The sequence below is a fragment of the Salmo salar genome, chromosome 06 (assembly GCF_965601325.2).
Source record: "Salmo salar chromosome 06, fSalSal1, whole genome shotgun sequence".
Classification (NCBI taxonomy): Eukaryota; Metazoa; Chordata; class Actinopteri; order Salmoniformes; family Salmonidae; genus Salmo; species Salmo salar.
The window spans coordinates 56,591,014-56,609,444 of record NC_138296.1 but is presented as its reverse complement, the minus strand read 5'-3'; the positions used below and the strand labels follow the sequence as shown (position 1 = coordinate 56,609,444).

Sequence of the window (18,431 nt, the reverse complement as noted above, 5' to 3'; positions counted from 1 at the left end):
CCAGACCCCTGTTATGTAATCCACCAGACAGTAAGACTCCCTCCCATTAATGCCCCCACCCCCTCACCCCAGGTGGCTCAATCCCAAAATGGCCAAATCCAAAACAGAAATCATTTGTTGACATACGGCACTCTTATTCAGGTATGCAACAAGAGCATTAAATCCCTAGTCAAAGGATAACTTGACACACAGAGTGCACAAAGACACAAACAAATATTAAATTTAGACTCATGTCTTTTTTTATGACAGTGCCCCTATCCTCTCCAAAATATGCATCCCTTTCTCTCCATCTCTTTTCTAACTCCAGTCTGGAGCAACAGATTTCTCTTTCAGAGCACTCCAGCGAGAAAGAGTGTTGGCCAGAATCCTGCCCATTCCCCCAGAGTGTGTGGTGTGTATGTGGCACGTAGTTGGCTGAAGTACAGCATGGAGAGACTGAGGGATGGGCGAGAGGAGAGGGCGGGAAAGGGAGAGGAAAGGCAAGAGAAAAGGAGGGGATGAGAGCCATGTGGTTGATGTTGGTAAACAGTATCCAGTGTTGTTTTGGCATTGTAGTGGAGAGGAGTGGAGCGATATTAGTGGGGACAGGCCACACACGAGCAGGGATACAAAAAGCAGACAGACACACACACACACACACACACACACACACACACACACACACACTCAAATACACACACACTCAAATACACACACTCTCGCAGACAAATAAAAGAAAAAACACACACGCTCGCTGTCTGCCACTTTGCAGCTGCACCAGTTTCCATGGCAACAGGGTGAACAATGTAGGAGGGTGTTTGTGTGTGTGTTCATATCCATTTGGTGTGTGTGTGTGCGTAGGTGTGTGTGGGTGGGTGTGAGTGGCTATAGGGAGGGGGATAGAGCTGTGGGGTGCTGAACTGTGGATTCTAAGGACACACACACCCACAAACTCTCGGCTCGTTTTCTTTTGTGAATGAGAGACAGACACTAGTCTACCAGTGCAGAGAGAGACAGAGAGAGAGACAGAGCGACAGAGAGAGCGACAGAGAGTGAGGGAGAGGGAGCACACACAAAGAGAGTCACGGAGAGACAGACAGAGAGAGACAGAGATATTGCTCACATTATCAATGATGATGATTCATGTCCATACTGAGAGGTAATTATTTTCAATGTCTATTTATTTGTCAAAATGAGGTATTTCAAAGTGCTATGAGTTGCAGCACTAAATGTACATTATAAGAATGATACAACAAACATATTATATCTGTTTCCCCAGTAAGTTCTATGCACCGATACTTACAAATACATAAACAAATGGAAAAAAAGAGAAAGAAAAAGGGTCAGGTACATGATGATAGAACACATTTCTGTACAAAATAATTCACTTTGAATAGAGAGAAGAATAAGAAAATAATGACATAAAAAGATATCTACCAATAACACATTTTCTTACAAAAATATAAGTATCAAATTTTTCACGATAACACTAAAGCGTAATAAAGATGTGTAGAATTAGTATCATGGTAGGAAGACAGATTTTTTTTAAACAATATGTTGTTATATTACAATGTTTCGTTGCCATTACAGTACTTTTTTAAAGGTATAAAGTTTCCAGTCTATTAATTGGCAGCTTTTGGACAAAATGTATAAAAATCCAAAGAAAAAAATGGATATAAAACAAGGCAGATTCTGAGTGTATTTCTGTTATTTACAGTAATGTTATTTACAAAAGTGTCAGCTAGCAAGGTACATAGTTATTACATCCATTGACTTGGGGCGCTATTCAATCTGTATCGCTGGTAATTTCCCATTGAGCCGACATATGCAGCGTTTACCATGAACGCAGTCTCCGCTAATTTCAATCACCTTGGAACGCTGAAGTTCTGTGAGACGGATTGAATAGAGCCCTTAGTTTGAGCACCAGTGCAAGAGAGGAAGAACAAGAGGGAGAGGGAGAGGGAGAGAGGATGAGAGAGAGAGACGCCAAAACTTCTTGACATCATAGTTGTGAGCCAACGTGTGACAGCGTTACAGTCTTTGTTATACTGTGGTTTTACTAGGGTCTTCTGTTTGCAGTGGTGAAGGCATAGAAAGTGTACTCTGCTCCTAAGTGAGAACTTTGAACTCTGAAATACACTATGCCCGGGGTGTATTTATTACGCACCCAACGGTAGAAAATGGACTGAAACAGGGAGGGAATACCTGAACTTGTCCATTGAGAAATGCGGGTTTTTGCTTTCCGTTACAACATGTTTTGCCATGGTGGCCCTAATGAACATGACCCCTTTGAAAGTCACTAAGTTTGGGGCTATGTAAGTGTCACATTCAGTTAAAAAAAACAAGGTACAAAAAAAGAAAAATTATACAAAAGAGAGAGGACCCAGAGAAGCATGCTCCTGCTCTCCTTTCTTTCACCTCTCTCATTCTTTTCTCTTCTTTTTTTCTAGAAAAATGATACAAAAGAGAGAGGACCCAGAGAAGCATGCTCCTGCTCTCCTTTCTTTCACCTCCCTCCTTCTTTTGTCTTCTTTTTTTCCTGAAACATGTAAAACTCTAAACATTCTTAACGTCAACAAATGTGCAAAAAAAGTGGCGGAAGTAAAAGTCCTGTTGTGGCCCGGCCACCCGCCTCTCCTGTGTCGCTCCAAGTGTGTGTGTGTATATAAATTGAGACAGAGAGAAGGGGGTTCATCTGTGTGTGTGTGTGTGTGTGTGTGTGTGTGTGTGTGTGTGTGTGTGTGTGTGTGTGTGTGTGTGTCTGTGTGTGTGTGCCTATGTTTGTGTTATGTGCCACTGACAAGTCTTAGCGAGTCCTGGCCTGCTCCAACCTCCTGATCAGCTGTTGCCTCCGCGCCTGCAGCCTGTCCTTCTCCTGCGTCAGCCGCAGCTCGTCCACCTCCAGTGACGACACATACTCTGCCGCCTTCTTTAAGATCAGCACCTTAGCCGCCTTCTCGTTCCTCGCCAGCTCGGGTACGTGGTCGCGGAGTGTGAGGAAACTGGAGCGGAGATCGTTGCGCCGTTGGCGTTCCAGGATGTTGTGGTTTCGCCGCCGTTCGAAGTCTTCGGAGTCGGAGTTACCAGAGGAACCGCCACGCGGGCTGCTATCACCGCTGGCGTTGCGTTTGTGTTTGGATCCTGCCGTTGCCATTGTGAAGGAGCCAAATGACGTCAAGGTCGATGATGATGATGATGAAGAGAGTGTGCGGGAAGGTTGGCGAGGAGCGTCAGAGGTCTTATATTTCTTGGAGGGGGGTGCGTGATCATCGTCAGAGGCGTATGGCGAGGGAGCGGCGTAGTTGTGCTGCTGCTGGTGGACCGAACTCTGCTTCAGGATCAGCTCCTGACCGTAACCGTTTGACCCCGCTGATCCCCGGTTGCTAACGAATCGGCTCACGACGCCAGATGAGGCCACGCCCCCGGAAGCGGCACCCGTCTTCGGCCGTACTGAGATGGTGACCGTGCCGGTGGCCAAGGGCGACAAGCCTCGCCGCTTCTCCACGGTGACCACATCAATCTCTTCGCCGTCCGAGTCATCTTCGCCCTCCTCCTCATCTTCGTCCTCCTCTTCTTCATCATCGTCTTCATCTTCTGGGAAAGGAAAACAGAAGAGTGAGTTAGGTAATTGTTCTGACTCACCAACTGTGGGAACTATGTCACCTGTGTGGGTTTTAAAAAAAAAATTTATTTCACCTTTATTTAACCAGGTAGGCTAGTTGAGAACAAGTTCTCATTTGCAACTGCAACCTGGCCAAGATAAAGCATAGCAATTCGACACATACAACAACACAGAGTTACACATGGAATAAACAAAACATACAGTCAATAATACAGCAGAAAAAAAAGGGGGGAAAAAGTCTATATACAGTGAGTGCAAAGTGCGGTGTGTGTGTGTGTGTGCATGCGCGTGCACGTGTGTGTGCATGTGTTTATACATTTTACTATAATTGTGAGTACCAGAAGTCCTCACAAGAATAGTAAACCAACAAAAATTCTGAGAAGTTGGGACTTTTTGCCAGTCCTCACTTGAAAAAAGGCTATTTTAGGCTTAGGGGTTAAGTTTACGGTTAGAATTAGGTTTAAGGTTAGGGTTAGGGAAAATAGGAGTTTGAATGAGAATCAATTGTTGGTCCCCATAAAGTCCTCACAAGTATAGCAAGACATAGATAGATGTGTGTGTGTGTGTGTGTGTGTGTGTGTGTGTGTGTGTGTGTGTGTGTGTGTGTGTGTGTGTGTGTGTGTGTGTGTGTGTGTGTGTGTGTGTGTGTCTTTCTGCCTCCTGCTCGCATAAATGTGTGTGTGTGTGTGGAAGTAGTGAAATCATTACTAAACTCTCTACTCACTGCACAAGGAGAGTACTCTTCATGCTTATTGTCAGTCACCTGTAGCACTAATCTAGTCCACAGGCTTTTACATGCTTCATCTGACTGACTTGTAGACAGGTTGTATTCTTTGTTTTCAGTCCTACAACCCTTATTTGGCCTTTCCTGCTCATCTTTACCCACTACAGAAATGTCTGAGTTGTGTCCATGTTCTCTCACTCTTGAAAAGGTTTTGACATCACCAGTTAGGCAGTTACTGATGATGAAATGGGATACGCAAAGCATTTAAAAAGTCATAATTCCTGATCGGTGTTAACTTGAAGGATTTCAAAACAAAATATTTAGCTATTTTCATAATTTACCGCCTTCTTTATCTTCATTTTACCTAAGCTGGTATATTACTGCCGCTACATATCACAAGAAGTGAATAAATAAATAATGTGTTGACTTAAAAAACATTATTTTTTTATAATAATGGGTAGGCCTCTTTGAAGTTGCAAGAAGAAGAACACAGTCGTAAGCAGTTAGTAATTGAGGTAGCAGCCCCAGTTAAAATGCCTTTGTGATAATGGTTATCATTATCAGCTTAGTCGTTCGTAAAGCAGTGTGGCATTTTACAGCTTACAGTAACCCACTTCTGACGCCTAGACCCTCGGGAAGCCATCTAACACACACACACACACACGCACACACACGCACATGCACTTGCACGCGCACGCACACACTGAGAAGTTGGCACAGGAATCCAAACAGAACCACAGCACAGACTCAGCTGGGTGGTAAGGGGGTGTGTCTCGCTTCTCCCTCTCTTTTCCCTTTACCCTCTCCTCTCTCTTCCCTCTGTTCTCCCCCCTCTCTCTAGACAGACCACATGTGAAGCTGAGACAGCCTGGGTGATATGATATCTGGCTCACTGGGAAAGTGGGTCATACTAGTAGAGAGTGAGTGAGTGAGTGAGTGAGTGAGTGAGTGAGTGAGTGAGTGAGTGAGTGAGTGAGTGAGTGAGTGAGTGAGTGCTAGTGAATCTCCAAGGTGTAAATGTCAATTGTGTAAAGTGGCATCCTCTCCTAGTCTCCTTTCCTTTTCCTACATTGATGTGAAAGAGATGGTCTGGTGAAAGCCAGCACCTGGTTGTCAGATATCCACCATATTGCTCAAAGCTCCTTTATTTTCCAAAAGATCAGCGCAGATGAAGTGGAGATGGTGAAGAGAGGGAGCCACTTTATATGGAGGTGTATCCTTCATTGTTTTAAATGAATAATGTACAGATAAACATGTGACAGCTGCCTTTGGCTTCCAGGCATATGTAGGTTTTCTAATAAGTGTTGTATAAATCAACATTTGATACCATTTGGGTACCAAACGCAGGAGGCCTATTCTGTGCACATAGGACTTGAACATGGATAGGATATATGTTGGTATCTATAGTGACACTGTCTAATTCTGCCTTTCAAGTCTGCAGTGCGTCTACTACTCTTTTTGATGGCAAGGTGAGGAAAGCGAGTAGAAAAAAGCGATAGATGCGACTTAACGCTGCGAGCAGAAGAAGAGGCCCATGCAAACGGTTTCATCTGCAGGCTGGCGGGGCGGGGGAACGTGGTGTGATTGGATCACCGGCTTTAAGCCGAGGCGCTGGAACGGCGCCAGAGAGACAGCTGTCGAGATGGGAGCGCCTGTTCAAAGCTGTCAGCCCCCTAAAGAAACAGGCCCTCCTCCTCTTCTCTCCAGCTATCTTTCTTTTGCCAGCGGGCCGGTTGGAGGGGGTGTGCTTTTGGCAAGGCTCTATAGCTCAAGCTTCCAGCCGGCGCTGCCCAGTTGGAGGTCTCTTTTTTTTCGCAGGCGTCACAAAAGAGCTCTAGTAACTACTCACGTGAGTTTTTCGTACAGTAGTTCCATGCCAACTGCCAAACGAAAGTTGGGCTATTTAGGGTGTTAGAAGAACCTATTATCCTGTTATTAAAGAGGTTGAATTTTCCACTTTGTTGTTCTCACCGACCCCCTTTCCGAAACACCCACACACGTCCTCAACACTAAACACAATAGTTGCTATAAATTGCTTTTTACATAATGCTGTCTAATTCATGCTGGTATGAATGGCATTCGTTGAATATGTAAGAAGCAATTTCACACCCACGGAGCCCTAGTTATTTCAATAATCCTAGCGCTGAGTGTGTAATCATAGCATCCAACGAATCGTGAAACTAGGCACTTTATCAAGTAGTCCGTTTATTTAGCACGTTCTAGATTGGGACTATCTGACTGCGCCAAGTACATCGCCCTATACAACCCGTGTGTCTAGATGTTCGGTGTAAACTGGATCTAAATTCGTATTGCACACACTCCTCCAATTTTACTGCCATCTGCCGGTGAAGCGTCTGCCTATTACATAAACCCTCTCATTCATGTGGCACAACCACTCACTACCGCCATCACCATGTGTGTGGAACGTAACAAGGTAATCCCATTCTGGGCCAGTCATTTGAACTCTTAACTTCCAATCACCCCAATTACTATTACCCTAACAAAACAATAATAATAACAATAGCCTAATAATAATGCCATCTGTTATTTGAAGCAGAATGATATCAATTCAACAAACTAAAACTGGGTTTTAGCATTAGTATTGAGGTTTTAGGCTATTAGCTGTTGTATTGTAGGTTACAGTAATCAAAACGAAGGGTATTTTGCGTATGCATCCTCGCCGAAGGTATTCACTTACCGGAGTCGCTCTGAGTTTCCTTGGCACTACAACGGGCAGTAGAGGCGGGGACCGTCCCAAGTGGACATCTGCTGCTGCTGCTACAGTTTCTTTTGTTGACAGGGAAGGGGAAGACTATCGTGGGGTCCACACACTCCGACACGGAGCGGCTCAGCTCAGACGCCTTGGTAGTGATGACAGCGGCAGTAGTGACATTTTTACTAACTCCACAGGCAGCCGCTGTGATAATGGCTTTGCTTAGCTTCTCTGTGACCACCCTCTCTAGCTTTTCCCTGGCAGAGAAGCCGCTCCACATACAGTCCTGAATGATGATGGAGTTGGGGTTATTATTCAAAGCGGAGCCGCCGAACAGGTCTCCATCCGACGCACCCCAAATATCTTCCTCAGGCAAGAGCAGCAGCTCCGAGGTCCATTCGCACCCCAGCGGGTCGCCTAATCCAAAACTCATGGGACCTGCTGCCGAGTCGCCCCAGTCCCCCACGGACGCGGAGGCCAGCTCTCCGGGTAGCGCCGCTCGGCTCGGGGAGAGGGGCGGCGTAGGCAGTAACTCAAATTTCTTCCAGATGTCCTCTCCGGGAGGCGCAGAGTCAGGACCGCAGAAATAGAAGTCATCCTCGTCTGGATAGAAGCAGGGTTGTAGTGAGTCAAAATCCATGTCGGAATTTTTACTTATAATCGCCGGCATTCTATCCCACACTTGGAAAGCCTGTAGAGAAGGACAGGAGATAGTTTAGACACAATGAAATAAGGCAGACACACATCTCCATACAGTTCCTATTGTAAAGCCCAGATAACCTACATCTTATGCACAACATTCTACAGCTAACCTGCCAAGTGCTCAAAAGTATTGCAAGTACTTTGGAAAGAACAGAGGCGAGTGTGGGTAAACTGACATGAAGTCACCTTTCCCGCTATGATGGTGTTCTTGGCATATTATTCAAACAAGAATACCAGTTTAATTTTTATTTTTTAACATTTATTTAACTAGGCAGGTGTTCAGAACAAATTATTATCTACAATGACGCCTACACCGGCCAAACCCGGACAACGCTGGACCAATTGTGCGCCGCCCTATGGGACTCCAAAACACGGCCGGTTGTCATATAGTCTGGAATCGAACCAGGGTCTGTAGTGACGCCTCTAGCAATTATAACTATTCAAAAGTATATCAACTCTAAAAGTCCCATGACATTCGTATTCGTTAACAGGTTGACCATTTGGTAGTCAAATCAGAGTCAATACTAATAAAATAAGCGACACTTTCACCGGAAAAAAGAAAGATGCTCACCTCGCGTTGACTGAGGTTGTGGTGTGAGTCGTGTGTTGTCTCGTCACTCTCTCTCTCTCTCTCTCTCTCTCTCTCTCTCTCTCTCTCTCTCTCGCAGTTCAGTTCTAAACTCTAGGAGCCCACATCTACTCTTGCGTCGCGCAGACAGATCTCTGACACACATTGTATGGGCTGCGGAGTGTTATAGCCTACACTCCAATCCACTGTGTGTGTGTTGGAGGGGAGCTCCGCCCATGGAGGGGCGGGGCCGAGTTTGGTAGACGGCGTGAGGCAGACGGACAGGCATGTTGGCTGGCTCGCAGTGTAGCTTTCTATAGCTCACGACGGGCTTTAATCCCTCCCCAGAGAATAAATATTACATTATCATCCCTTATCCTCCATGATGGCTAATTTCCTCCCCTTTTCAGAAATGGATAGGGGTGAATTACGGGCAAATGCATAAAATATACTTTTATGTATAAAGGCTCCAATAATCCATACCATAATTATTTCTTATCCAACCTCTAAAATACATTTGATGTGAATTCTGTTTGTTTAAAGAAAAGCATATATGCTGTTATACTGGCTTGTTATAACAGGGAAGTCACGATGGCCTGGCGCATTACTCAGTCCTAGAGCTGAACCCAACTCTCACCATTGTGTGGAGGCATTGAGGTAACCGCATATCTGGATCAAAAAGTCGGGATCACTGCGCCCTCATGTGGACTGGATTAAAACATGAGCGTTTCAACAGATTAAGTGCTGTTGTAGTTTATCTGCGGTAAATTGTCGAACCATGAGTTGAAAGCGAAGTACGGATTTTGTTCTTAATAGTGAATAATTAACATGTTATTTATAACCATTACTTACACTAAACACACCTATAGGCCTACATTGAGTTGATAGTCTACACTTTTAAAGCAGTCATCATAACGTTCTTTGTCTTTGTTTATGCACCTCCATGTCGCAGAATCAGCTGTGCTCAAGCCTTTTTATGTAACTCCACTGGCAGTGGTTGATGTAGAAGACATCCCCATTTCCTTATTCTAATAACAGGTTTGCAGGAATGTACAGTGCATCTGGAAAATATTCAGACCCTTTGACCTGGGAGACAGGTCAGGATCGAGGGAAAGATGAACGAAGCAAAGTACAGAGAGATCCTTGATGAAAACTTGCTCCAGAGCACTCAGTACCTCAGACTGGGGCTAAGGTTCACCTTCCAACAGGACAATGACCCTAAGCACAAAGCCAAGACAATGCAGGAGTGGCTTCGGGACAAGTTTCTGAATGTCCTTAGATATTGTTGAAGAGTTGTGATCAGAAGCAGTGGTGGGATATGAGAGGGAGGGTGACAACTCACAGCTGGGATCAGTGCAAGAGGACTGGGAACTGGGAACTATTTGTGAGGGACAGGGTTCAGTTTCCTGGGAACACCAACCCGGAACGTCGGATCCCTGGGATTGGCGACGGGATGAGAGCTGTGATGTTCTCTCGTGTTTTCCCCAACCACTGCTCCGACTGTGACCCGACAGGAACAGCTTCCTGTGTGAGAGCAGGGAGGACAGAGAGTGGGAGTGAGAACCAAGAGAGAGGGAGAGAGGTAAAGGGAGGGAGAGAGAAAGATGGAGAGAGAGAACGAAGGGAGAGTGAGAGAGCAGACAGAGAGAGAAGAGGGATTAAGGGAAAAGGATAGAGAGACAGAGAGAGAGTGGGTGAGAGACAGAGAGAGTGAGTGAAGTCATTGTCCCAAGGGAATGGGAGAGGGAAGCAAAGAGGAGTATAAACTAAAGTTGCATGGTTCATCTGGTCCAACAGCAAATGGAAGGAAAGATAGATGGAGGGATAGCAGACATCGATCAGCCCCTTTGGTCTTTCTTGGCATAGCAGAAGGTGTGTGTGAGTGTGTGTGTGTGTGTCCTCGCCATGGAAAGGGGGCGGTGGTGGTGGAACATCTATAATTTGGGTTATACTACTACACATCCTCATTCACCTCATCAAACAATAATTACAGACTGCACTCTTGTACATCATATGATTACAATGTTGGGCTGATGTTTGAATTTGATTTGAATGTATGCTATTACATAAATAGATGCTATTTAATGTCTAACGCAGGAATCAGACTGGTATCACACGCACACACACACACACACACACACACACACACACACACAAACGGGACCGAAGCGCCAAGTCTAGGTCCAAAAGGCTCCTTAACAGCTTCTACCCCTAAACCATGAGACTGCTGAACATTTAATCAAATGGCTACACAGACTATTTGCATTTACCCCCTTTTTTACGCTGCTGCTACTCGCTGTTTATTATCTATGCATAGCCACTTTACCCCTACCTACATGTACATATGACCTCAATTACCTCGACTAACCCGTACCCCCGCACATTGACTCACTACCGGCACCCCCTGTATATAACCTCGTTATTGTTATTGCTTGATTTTATTTTTTTTACGTAAGTTTATTTAGCTAATTTTTTCTTACTCTGCATTGTTAGTTACGGGCTTGTAAGTAAGCATTTCACAGTAAGGTCTACAGCTGTTGTATTCGGTGCATGTGCCATTTTTTATTTATTTGATTTGACAACATATCAGAAAATACACTTTAAAACAGCTCAGGCTCATGAATGGTTAAGCAATTGGGCCAGTTTGTATAAAAGATTCATAAGTCAACGTGTTTAGAAGGAAAAACAAAAAAGCCAACGACATGACATCCGGCTGTGATGGCAAGGAGAGAGAGACCGCATCAGCGTCCCAAACGGCACCCTATTCCCTATGTAGTGCACTACCTTTGATGGCTCTGGTCAAGGGTACTGCACTATGTAGGGAATAGGATGCCATTTTGGACGCACAGTTCATCAATAAAACACAAGACCGGAACAACTGGTTATGTTTTTAGTTCAGGGACCAATTTGGGGTTGCTGTTGTTTTCTCTCTCTCTCTCTCTCTCTCTCTCTTGACTATGTGTAAAAAAGGGTCTGAAGCAGGTTAAAGGCTCATATGACAGCAGACGTGGGGCTAGAACACAATGTTACATTCATTTAGGTCGGGAACAGGGTTTCAAACATGAGCCACAGGTCTACAAAAGCAGGGCTAGAAGTTATCGTTATAGTTATAATAGTAAGGCATTTTATTGGCATTCTTTGAAGTGCACAAGGTTAGGAGGATTACACACCATAGGCAGAGCCCAGAGTGCATGAAGTCTGGAAAACACATTAGGACTTGCCTTCTTCTTTAATCATCTGGGCTGTCAGATTCCACAGTGGCAGTGGCATCTCCCCCTTAAAACAAACTAGTCGAACAAGGCTCTTTACTTTACTCTGCCGCCACACACTATTAGATTTCAGCCACTCCCACGTGCGCATGCGTGCAGTCACGCACACTCACACCAAAATACTGAATATTTCTTATTTTTCTTCTTCATTAAAGGGAAGACTGCAGAGTGATGTTGCTGTTATAAACATTTTGATTGGTTTTATCCTTCCAACTAAAAGTCCCAATACGACATACAGTATCACTTTACATTTGTATTTTGGGAGAAATTGGTATTTGTGACCCGATTCAGGAAACTAGGCATATGTCACAAGTCACGACTTCACAGAAGAGCTGTTTGAAAGTAAACATTTTTTTTTTTCATCAAATTGTGTTTTTTGGCAGAAATGTCTTCTTGAAAATGTCAACTTTCATGTGCCTTAATATCAAACTTGTATGCCATCTGTAAATACAACTAAAATTGTTAAATTACGAGCATAGTTGGTTTAGCCACAGAAAAAGAGAGCAACCTGGATTACATCATCAAACTAAGGGCGACCATGCATGGCATCAGACAGGAGACAAGTCCAACCATGATGTATACTGGTAAGATAGTCTAGCTAGTTACATTTCCAGATATTACACGTTTCTAATTTTGACAGAAAGTGGTTTCATTTCAAGTGTACTGTTAGCTAGCTAACGTTAGCTGGCTGGGTAGCTAGCTACTGTTAGCTGGTTGGGTCGCTAGCTAACGTTATGTACATGATCTTATTCTTCGTATCTGCTTGACTAGTTAAAGCCATAGAACCTGGTTGATTAGCTACCTGCAGATTCATGCAGGGTAGTAACGTCACGAGTTGTGATTATGGTCCATTGTTTAGCTAGCTAGCTAACTACATGTCTTAACAAAAGATTGACAAAGATTTTCATTTCAAGTTAGTGTACTGTTAGCTATCGAGCTATCGTTAGCTGGCTGGCTTGCTAACTAACGTTACGTCATGCATTGAGATTCATTGCTTACCTAGCTAGCTATCTAGCTACATTTCTTAACAAAAGACTCTCATCTTAGTGTGCCAGAGTGCAGAATAACTGCAAAAATAAAGACATAACTTGAAATAAACAATGACATTAATACGATTGGTATTTGACCATTCATTTCTGCAAAATGTGCAGTGTTGATGGAGTTGTTGTAGATTGCTTGCTATCTAGCTTATTCCATCATCAAACATCATGCTAGAGCCGAGTGGGCCAGTTCGTTTTTCATGGCCTATCACCGAAGCCACGAGCAGGCTGTTCTTTTATTTACTTCAGAGCCGCAATGTATTGTTGGGATATAACTTTTTGATCAATATTATTCCATTTGCGACTAAAGAAGTATATAATATAAACTTTTGCATTAAGACTATTTGGAAGGAATACATTTATAATCAATCTACATTGTTAGATTTGTGGAATATTTATCGTGCAACCTTTCCTTTAAGAATGTAGGTTAGTAAGCAACCTGGTCTCATGCCGTTTTCGTAAAATATATATTTATAGAGTGTTTGTACTTTTGGCATTATTTTGTTGTTGAAATCTTATTTCAACTACCAACTTCCTAGGAATCCCGTTTGGGGGATGAGTTTGGCAAAAACATTGCATACATGTCAGAGGAGTTCAGTCACAGGTTCCAAACCCACCAGGATGTGATTGCAAAACAGTGATTCATGGGAAAAGCAGTTTTTTGGCTTGATTCGTTGCCAGATATGACTTCACATGGACTGCGTCACAAATGGCTACTATTCTCTATATAGTGCACTACTTTTGACCAGAGCCTAATGAGTAACAAGAGAGTAACAAAGCTGTCAGGATACTGTATATTATTGTATGATTCAGTCCTTCCTCAGTAATTCAATGTAATAATTCAGTGTTTGTGGAGAGACTGATATGATAGATATCATTGATCTAGAAAAATGTTGCTTCCCATCTAGTTTATTTTGGGATGCTAGTTTCCCATCAAATCAAGTTTATTTTGGAGGAATACACTTGGTGAGAAATGAGGGCCGGCCAGTAGTGGTCAGAGAGCATGTTGAAGTATTGTAGTCAGAAGTGTGTGTGTGTGTGTGTGTGTGTGTGTGTGTGTGTGTGTGTGTCTGTGTGTGTGTGTGCATGCGTGCGTGTGAGTATGTGTGTGTGTGTGCATGTAATAGTGATGCGCGGGTCAGCTATTTGTTCACCCACACCTACAGTCAATTGCTAGTAACCCATCCGCAACCGCCCAACTATATGTGATAAAGTTTAAATCTGAGACCAGCACCTGATCCTAACCCAAAATATAGAAAATCCGCTGTACATTCAGATATGGCGGAACGACTTTTAGATAGGCCTATGTTTCGGTTTCTAATTTCCAACATTTTGGAAGGATATCTGTTAGTCAACTTGTCTATAAATAGATATAGGCAGGTTCTTTTCATTAGCCTACTTGTTGCCCTAGAATACTAAATAAACCTTTGCTCATCAAAATAATTGTCATAAATCGATAGATTGAATGCTTCAGTCTAGTTGACATTGGTAACGTTTGTTTTCTCTTTCCCCTTTCATCTCTGCTTCTCTTGTGCAGCAAAGACATTTAGGGACCGGGAGAAAATGCAATAACGGAAGGGAAAAAAGGAAAGTTTGATCGTTTTTAAGGAAATTAAAAGCTGTTAAAACAACCCAACATGTTTTTGATAAGATTTAAGTTCGTCTTGGATGCATATTTTATGTAGTGGTAATACTATTGGCTTTTATGATGCTGATAAAAATAGCACCGCCACAATTACACATGGTCCCTAACAGCATATCCATTCTCTCAAGATTCTGAAAGACATCAATCAGATTTCTCCACTCCTGTTCGCTAGTCAAAATGTATATTTGGTGTATCATTTTACTGCAAGAAATGGTTAATTATGCAGGGGTTAATACTGTATTATATTAGGATATGTGAGAGGTTATAGACCTACAGTCAGTGTCCAGATTTCAGTTACTATTCCATTTAGCCCATCTGAACAGTACAGTTCCCATGACATGACATTTTGATGTCCCTGTCTTGTGACTGTCAAATTTGAACATGCCCTCACAATCATCACACAGAACATCAAAGTTTAATGTTCACGTTCACAGTTTAGCAGATGTTACAGTGGGTGCTGCGAAATGCTTATGTTACTAGCTCCTAACAATGCAGTAAAATGTAAATAAAAAACATCCTCTTAATACCACTTTTAAAACTGTCATCCTCTTTTACCACTTCACGTCTGGTAAACCTGGATCTGATGGCGATTTCTCCTCTCAGGGTGTTAATTAATCCATCACTGTTATTGATCTCTCATTGACCGTAAACCGGGCATTCTAATGACGTTCACCTTCAGGGCCACCACCATTGATTCATTGTCGATTCACCGTCCGACCAGATCCATAACTTGGAATGTGACCCAGGATCTCGAATCCAACAGGAACATTGCACGATTACCTCACATTTCAGTCTTCTGGGAATCGGAGAAGTCTCATACAAACAAATCAATTGAATGAATAAATAAACATAATCCAAAAAATACAAAATCTCTTCAAAATAAATGTAAGAAGTAATCTTGAAGTCATAAATTTTACATTATTGAATATATCAACATTTACACAGATAATGGTTAATTAATACAATGTTGTTTTTTTTGGCTCACATAAATTCAATTATCTAGGAAATTGACACGATTTAATGCCGTAAATTGCCTCTGGGGTTCCATTCCATCTTAAACAAACGATCAGGACTCAGTAATGGGATATCGTTTTCCATTCTCTTGAGGACAACCCAACAGACCCATGTAGGAGAGATCCCACTGGGCACAGAAGTCAATTCAACATCTATTCCACGTTGGTTCATCGTAATTTAATTTCTCATTCCTCATAGGGTTAACAGTAAATGCAGGACCTTTTCCAGCTAAATGTGTGTGTATGTGTGTGTGTTAACTGGAAAAGCCTGGCCTCATTGGACCCCTCTTCGTGCCAATGTCATTTGGTTGTGTTTTTGAAGGTGTTAGTTAACATTAGAATACGAAATGTAAATACTTGAAAGAACATATAACATTTTCATTAGTTTGTTACTGTAGGCTATATGTAAAAACAAAAAATCACTAAAAACAGAATTTTAATACATGAAAAGAAGGTGAGATACTGTAGTCACTGGGAAGCTGTAACCTATACGTTGACACTCTGGAGAAAATTGAACGGCCCCACAAACCAGGGGCTCAGCTTCTTGCAGGGCAGGCGGAGAGGGAGCTTCCTGGTAGAAAGCCAGACACAATTCCCAGGGTGGTACACGGGGGTCACACTGTGGTGGTGGTCTGCCTGCTCCTTTTGACAGTGGACGACGCACTGGAGTCTCACGGGAGCATCGCTCCAATTCTTCTGCACGCCTAAACCACTCATCAACCACAGGAGCTTTGGTCTGGCCTGGGATCCATGGAGCAAGGGCCGGCTGAAAACCCAGTACACACCGGAAGGGGGTCAACCCAGTGGAAGAGGTACGTAGCGAGTTCTGGGTGTTCTCCGCCCATGGAAGGAATCGAGCCCACTCTCCCTGCCGGACCTGACAGTGACTCCTCAGGAACCTCCCCAGCTCCTGGTTCATCCTCTCCACCTGCCCATTGGACTGAGGCCTATACCTGGAAGTGAGGCTAACCGTGACCTCAAGCTTCTCCATAAAGGCTCTACATACCCGTGATGTGAATTGGGGGCCACGGTCAGAGAAGATTTCCTCCGGAAGGCCATAATGCCGGAAGACCTGCTGGAATAGGGATTAAACGACATGATTTTGAAACTCTATCCGCAACCACCAAAATGGTGATAAAACCATCAGAGGAGGGGAGATCATAACAAAGTCAATGGATGGATGGGACCAGGGACGCTGAGGCACGGGAAGTGGAAGGAGATTCCCTGTTGGAGCGTTCTGGGGGGATTTGGTTTGGGCACATATGGAACAGGAGTTGACATAACGAGTGACATCCTGTGCCAAGGTGGGCCACCAGTACTTCTCAGAGATGGATTGGGTAGTGCGAGAAGTACCTGGATGTCCAGCGATGACAGATGTGTGTGCCCAGGTCAGCAGCCATTCCCTTGTCCCGTGGGAGCGTAGATGCGCTCTGGAGGACAGTTAGTGGGTGTGGGCTCCCTCTCCAGAGCCTGGCGAATGTCCACATCTATGTCCCAGACCACAGGAGCTACGACTTGGGAGGATGGGATTATAGGTGCAATCTGGACAGGACCCTCTCCTGAATCGTAGAGAAGGGACAGGGCATCGGCCTTGGTGTTTTTTTAACCTGGGCAATAGGTCCGCGTGATGTCGAACCTTGTGAAGAAAAGGGCTCACCTTGCTTGGTGCAGATTCAGCCTCCTCGCTGTCCGTATGTACTCCAGGTTCCGATGGCCAATGAGGATGACAAATGGTTCCTTGGTGCCCTCCAGCCAGTGTCTCCACTCCTCTAATGCCAATTTCACCGCCAGGAGCTTTCGATCACAGATGTCATAATTCCTCTCTGCAGGGGACAGTATCTTAGAATAATATGTGACCCGTTTCAGGTAACTAGGTTTATGTCACAAGTCACGACTTCACAGGAGAGCCATTTTAACATATTTTTTGTATTTTTATCGAAATGTGTTTTTTGGCAGAAATGCCTTCTGGAACATGTGAACTTTTTCTGTGCCTTAAACAACAAGGCTCGTATTTTAACAATTGTATACGTATTTACAGATGGCATCCAGGTTTGTTATTAAGGCACATTAAAGTCAGCAACTTTCCCACTAGCCATGATAGGCCGAGATAATGAGTGGGCTGAACATGCTGAGACATGTGACAAACAGAAATGGAATAATGTGTCCCTGAACAAAAGGGGGGGGGGTCAAAAGTAACAGTCAGTATCTGGTGTGGCCACCAGCTGCATTAAGTACTGCGGTGCATCTCCTCCTCATGGACTGCACCAGATTTGCCAGTTCTTGCTGTGAGATGTTACCCCACTCTTCCACCAAGGCACCTGCAAGTTCCCGGACATTTCTGGGGGGAATGGCCCTAGCCCTCACCCTCCGATCCAACAGGTCCCAGACGTGCTCAATGGGATTGAGATCCGGGCTCTTCGCTGGCCAAGGCAGAACACTGACATTCCTGTCTTGCAGGAAATCACGCACAGAACGAGCAGTATGGCTGGTGGCATTGCAATGCTGGAGGGTCATGTCAGAATGAGCCTGCAGGAAGGGTACCACATGAGGAGTATGTCTTCCCTGTAACGCACAGCGTTGAGATTGCCTGCAATGACAACAAGCTCAGTCCGATGATGCTGTGACACACCGCCCCAGACCATGACGGACCCTCCACCTCCAAATCGATCCCGCTCCAGAGTACAGGCCTCGGTGTAACGCTCATTCCTTCGACGATAAATGCAAATCTGACCATCACCCCTGGTGAGACAAAAATGCGACTCGTCAGTGAAGATTTTTTTTTGCCAGTCCTGTCTGGTCCAGCGACGGTGGGTATGTGCCCATAGGCGACATTGTTGCCTGTGATGTCTGGTGAGGACCTGCCATAAAATAGGCCTACAAGCCCTGAGTCCAGCCTCTCTCAGCCTATTGCAGACAGTGTGAGCACTGATGGAGGGATTGTGCATTCCTGGTGTAACCCGGGCAGTTGTTGCCATCCTGTACCTGTTCCGCAGGTATGATGTTCAGATGTACCGATCCTGTGCAGGTTTTGTTACACATGGTCTGCCACTGCGAGGACAATCAGCTGTCCGTCCTGTCTTCCTGTAGTGCTGTCTTAGGCGTCTCACAGTACAGACATTGTAATTTATTGCCTTGGCCACATCTGCAGTCCTCATG

General features: G+C 44.3%; 1 protein-coding gene across 2 annotated transcripts; it reads right to left on the bottom strand.

Annotated features, from left to right (window-relative positions):
- Nucleotides 1–1,142: 1,142 nt before the first annotated feature.
- LOC106607551 (N-myc proto-oncogene protein) lies at nucleotides 1,143–8,484 on the bottom strand. Of its 2 annotated transcripts, none has more exons than XM_014204588.3 (3): nucleotides 8,312–8,484; nucleotides 7,024–7,729; nucleotides 1,143–3,573 (listed from the first exon to the last, which is right to left on the bottom strand). In XM_014204588.3, exons 2-3 carry the CDS (start codon nucleotides 7,706–7,708, stop codon nucleotides 2,786–2,788), a joined length of 1,473 nt encoding a protein of 490 aa, XP_014060063.3. In that variant the 5' UTR covers nucleotides 7,709–7,729; nucleotides 8,312–8,484; the 3' UTR covers nucleotides 1,143–2,785. The 2 variants fall into 2 exon arrangements, with proteins under 2 accessions (XP_014060063.3, XP_014060064.3); XM_014204589.3 differs by having other exon boundaries at nucleotides 1,143–3,570.
- Between the last annotated feature and the right edge of the window lie 9,947 nt (nucleotides 8,485–18,431).

Bases quoted from the DNA above. Each gene is read 5' to 3' on its own strand.
- LOC106607551 (XM_014204588.3), bottom strand. From the start codon at position 7,708: ATGCCGGCGATTATAAGTAAAAATTCCGACATGGATTTTGACTCACTA. The intron at 3,574-7,023 runs GTAAGTGAATAC...TTCCTTTCCCAG, and splicing joins GGAAACTCAGAGCGACTCCG to AAGATGAAGACGATGATGAA.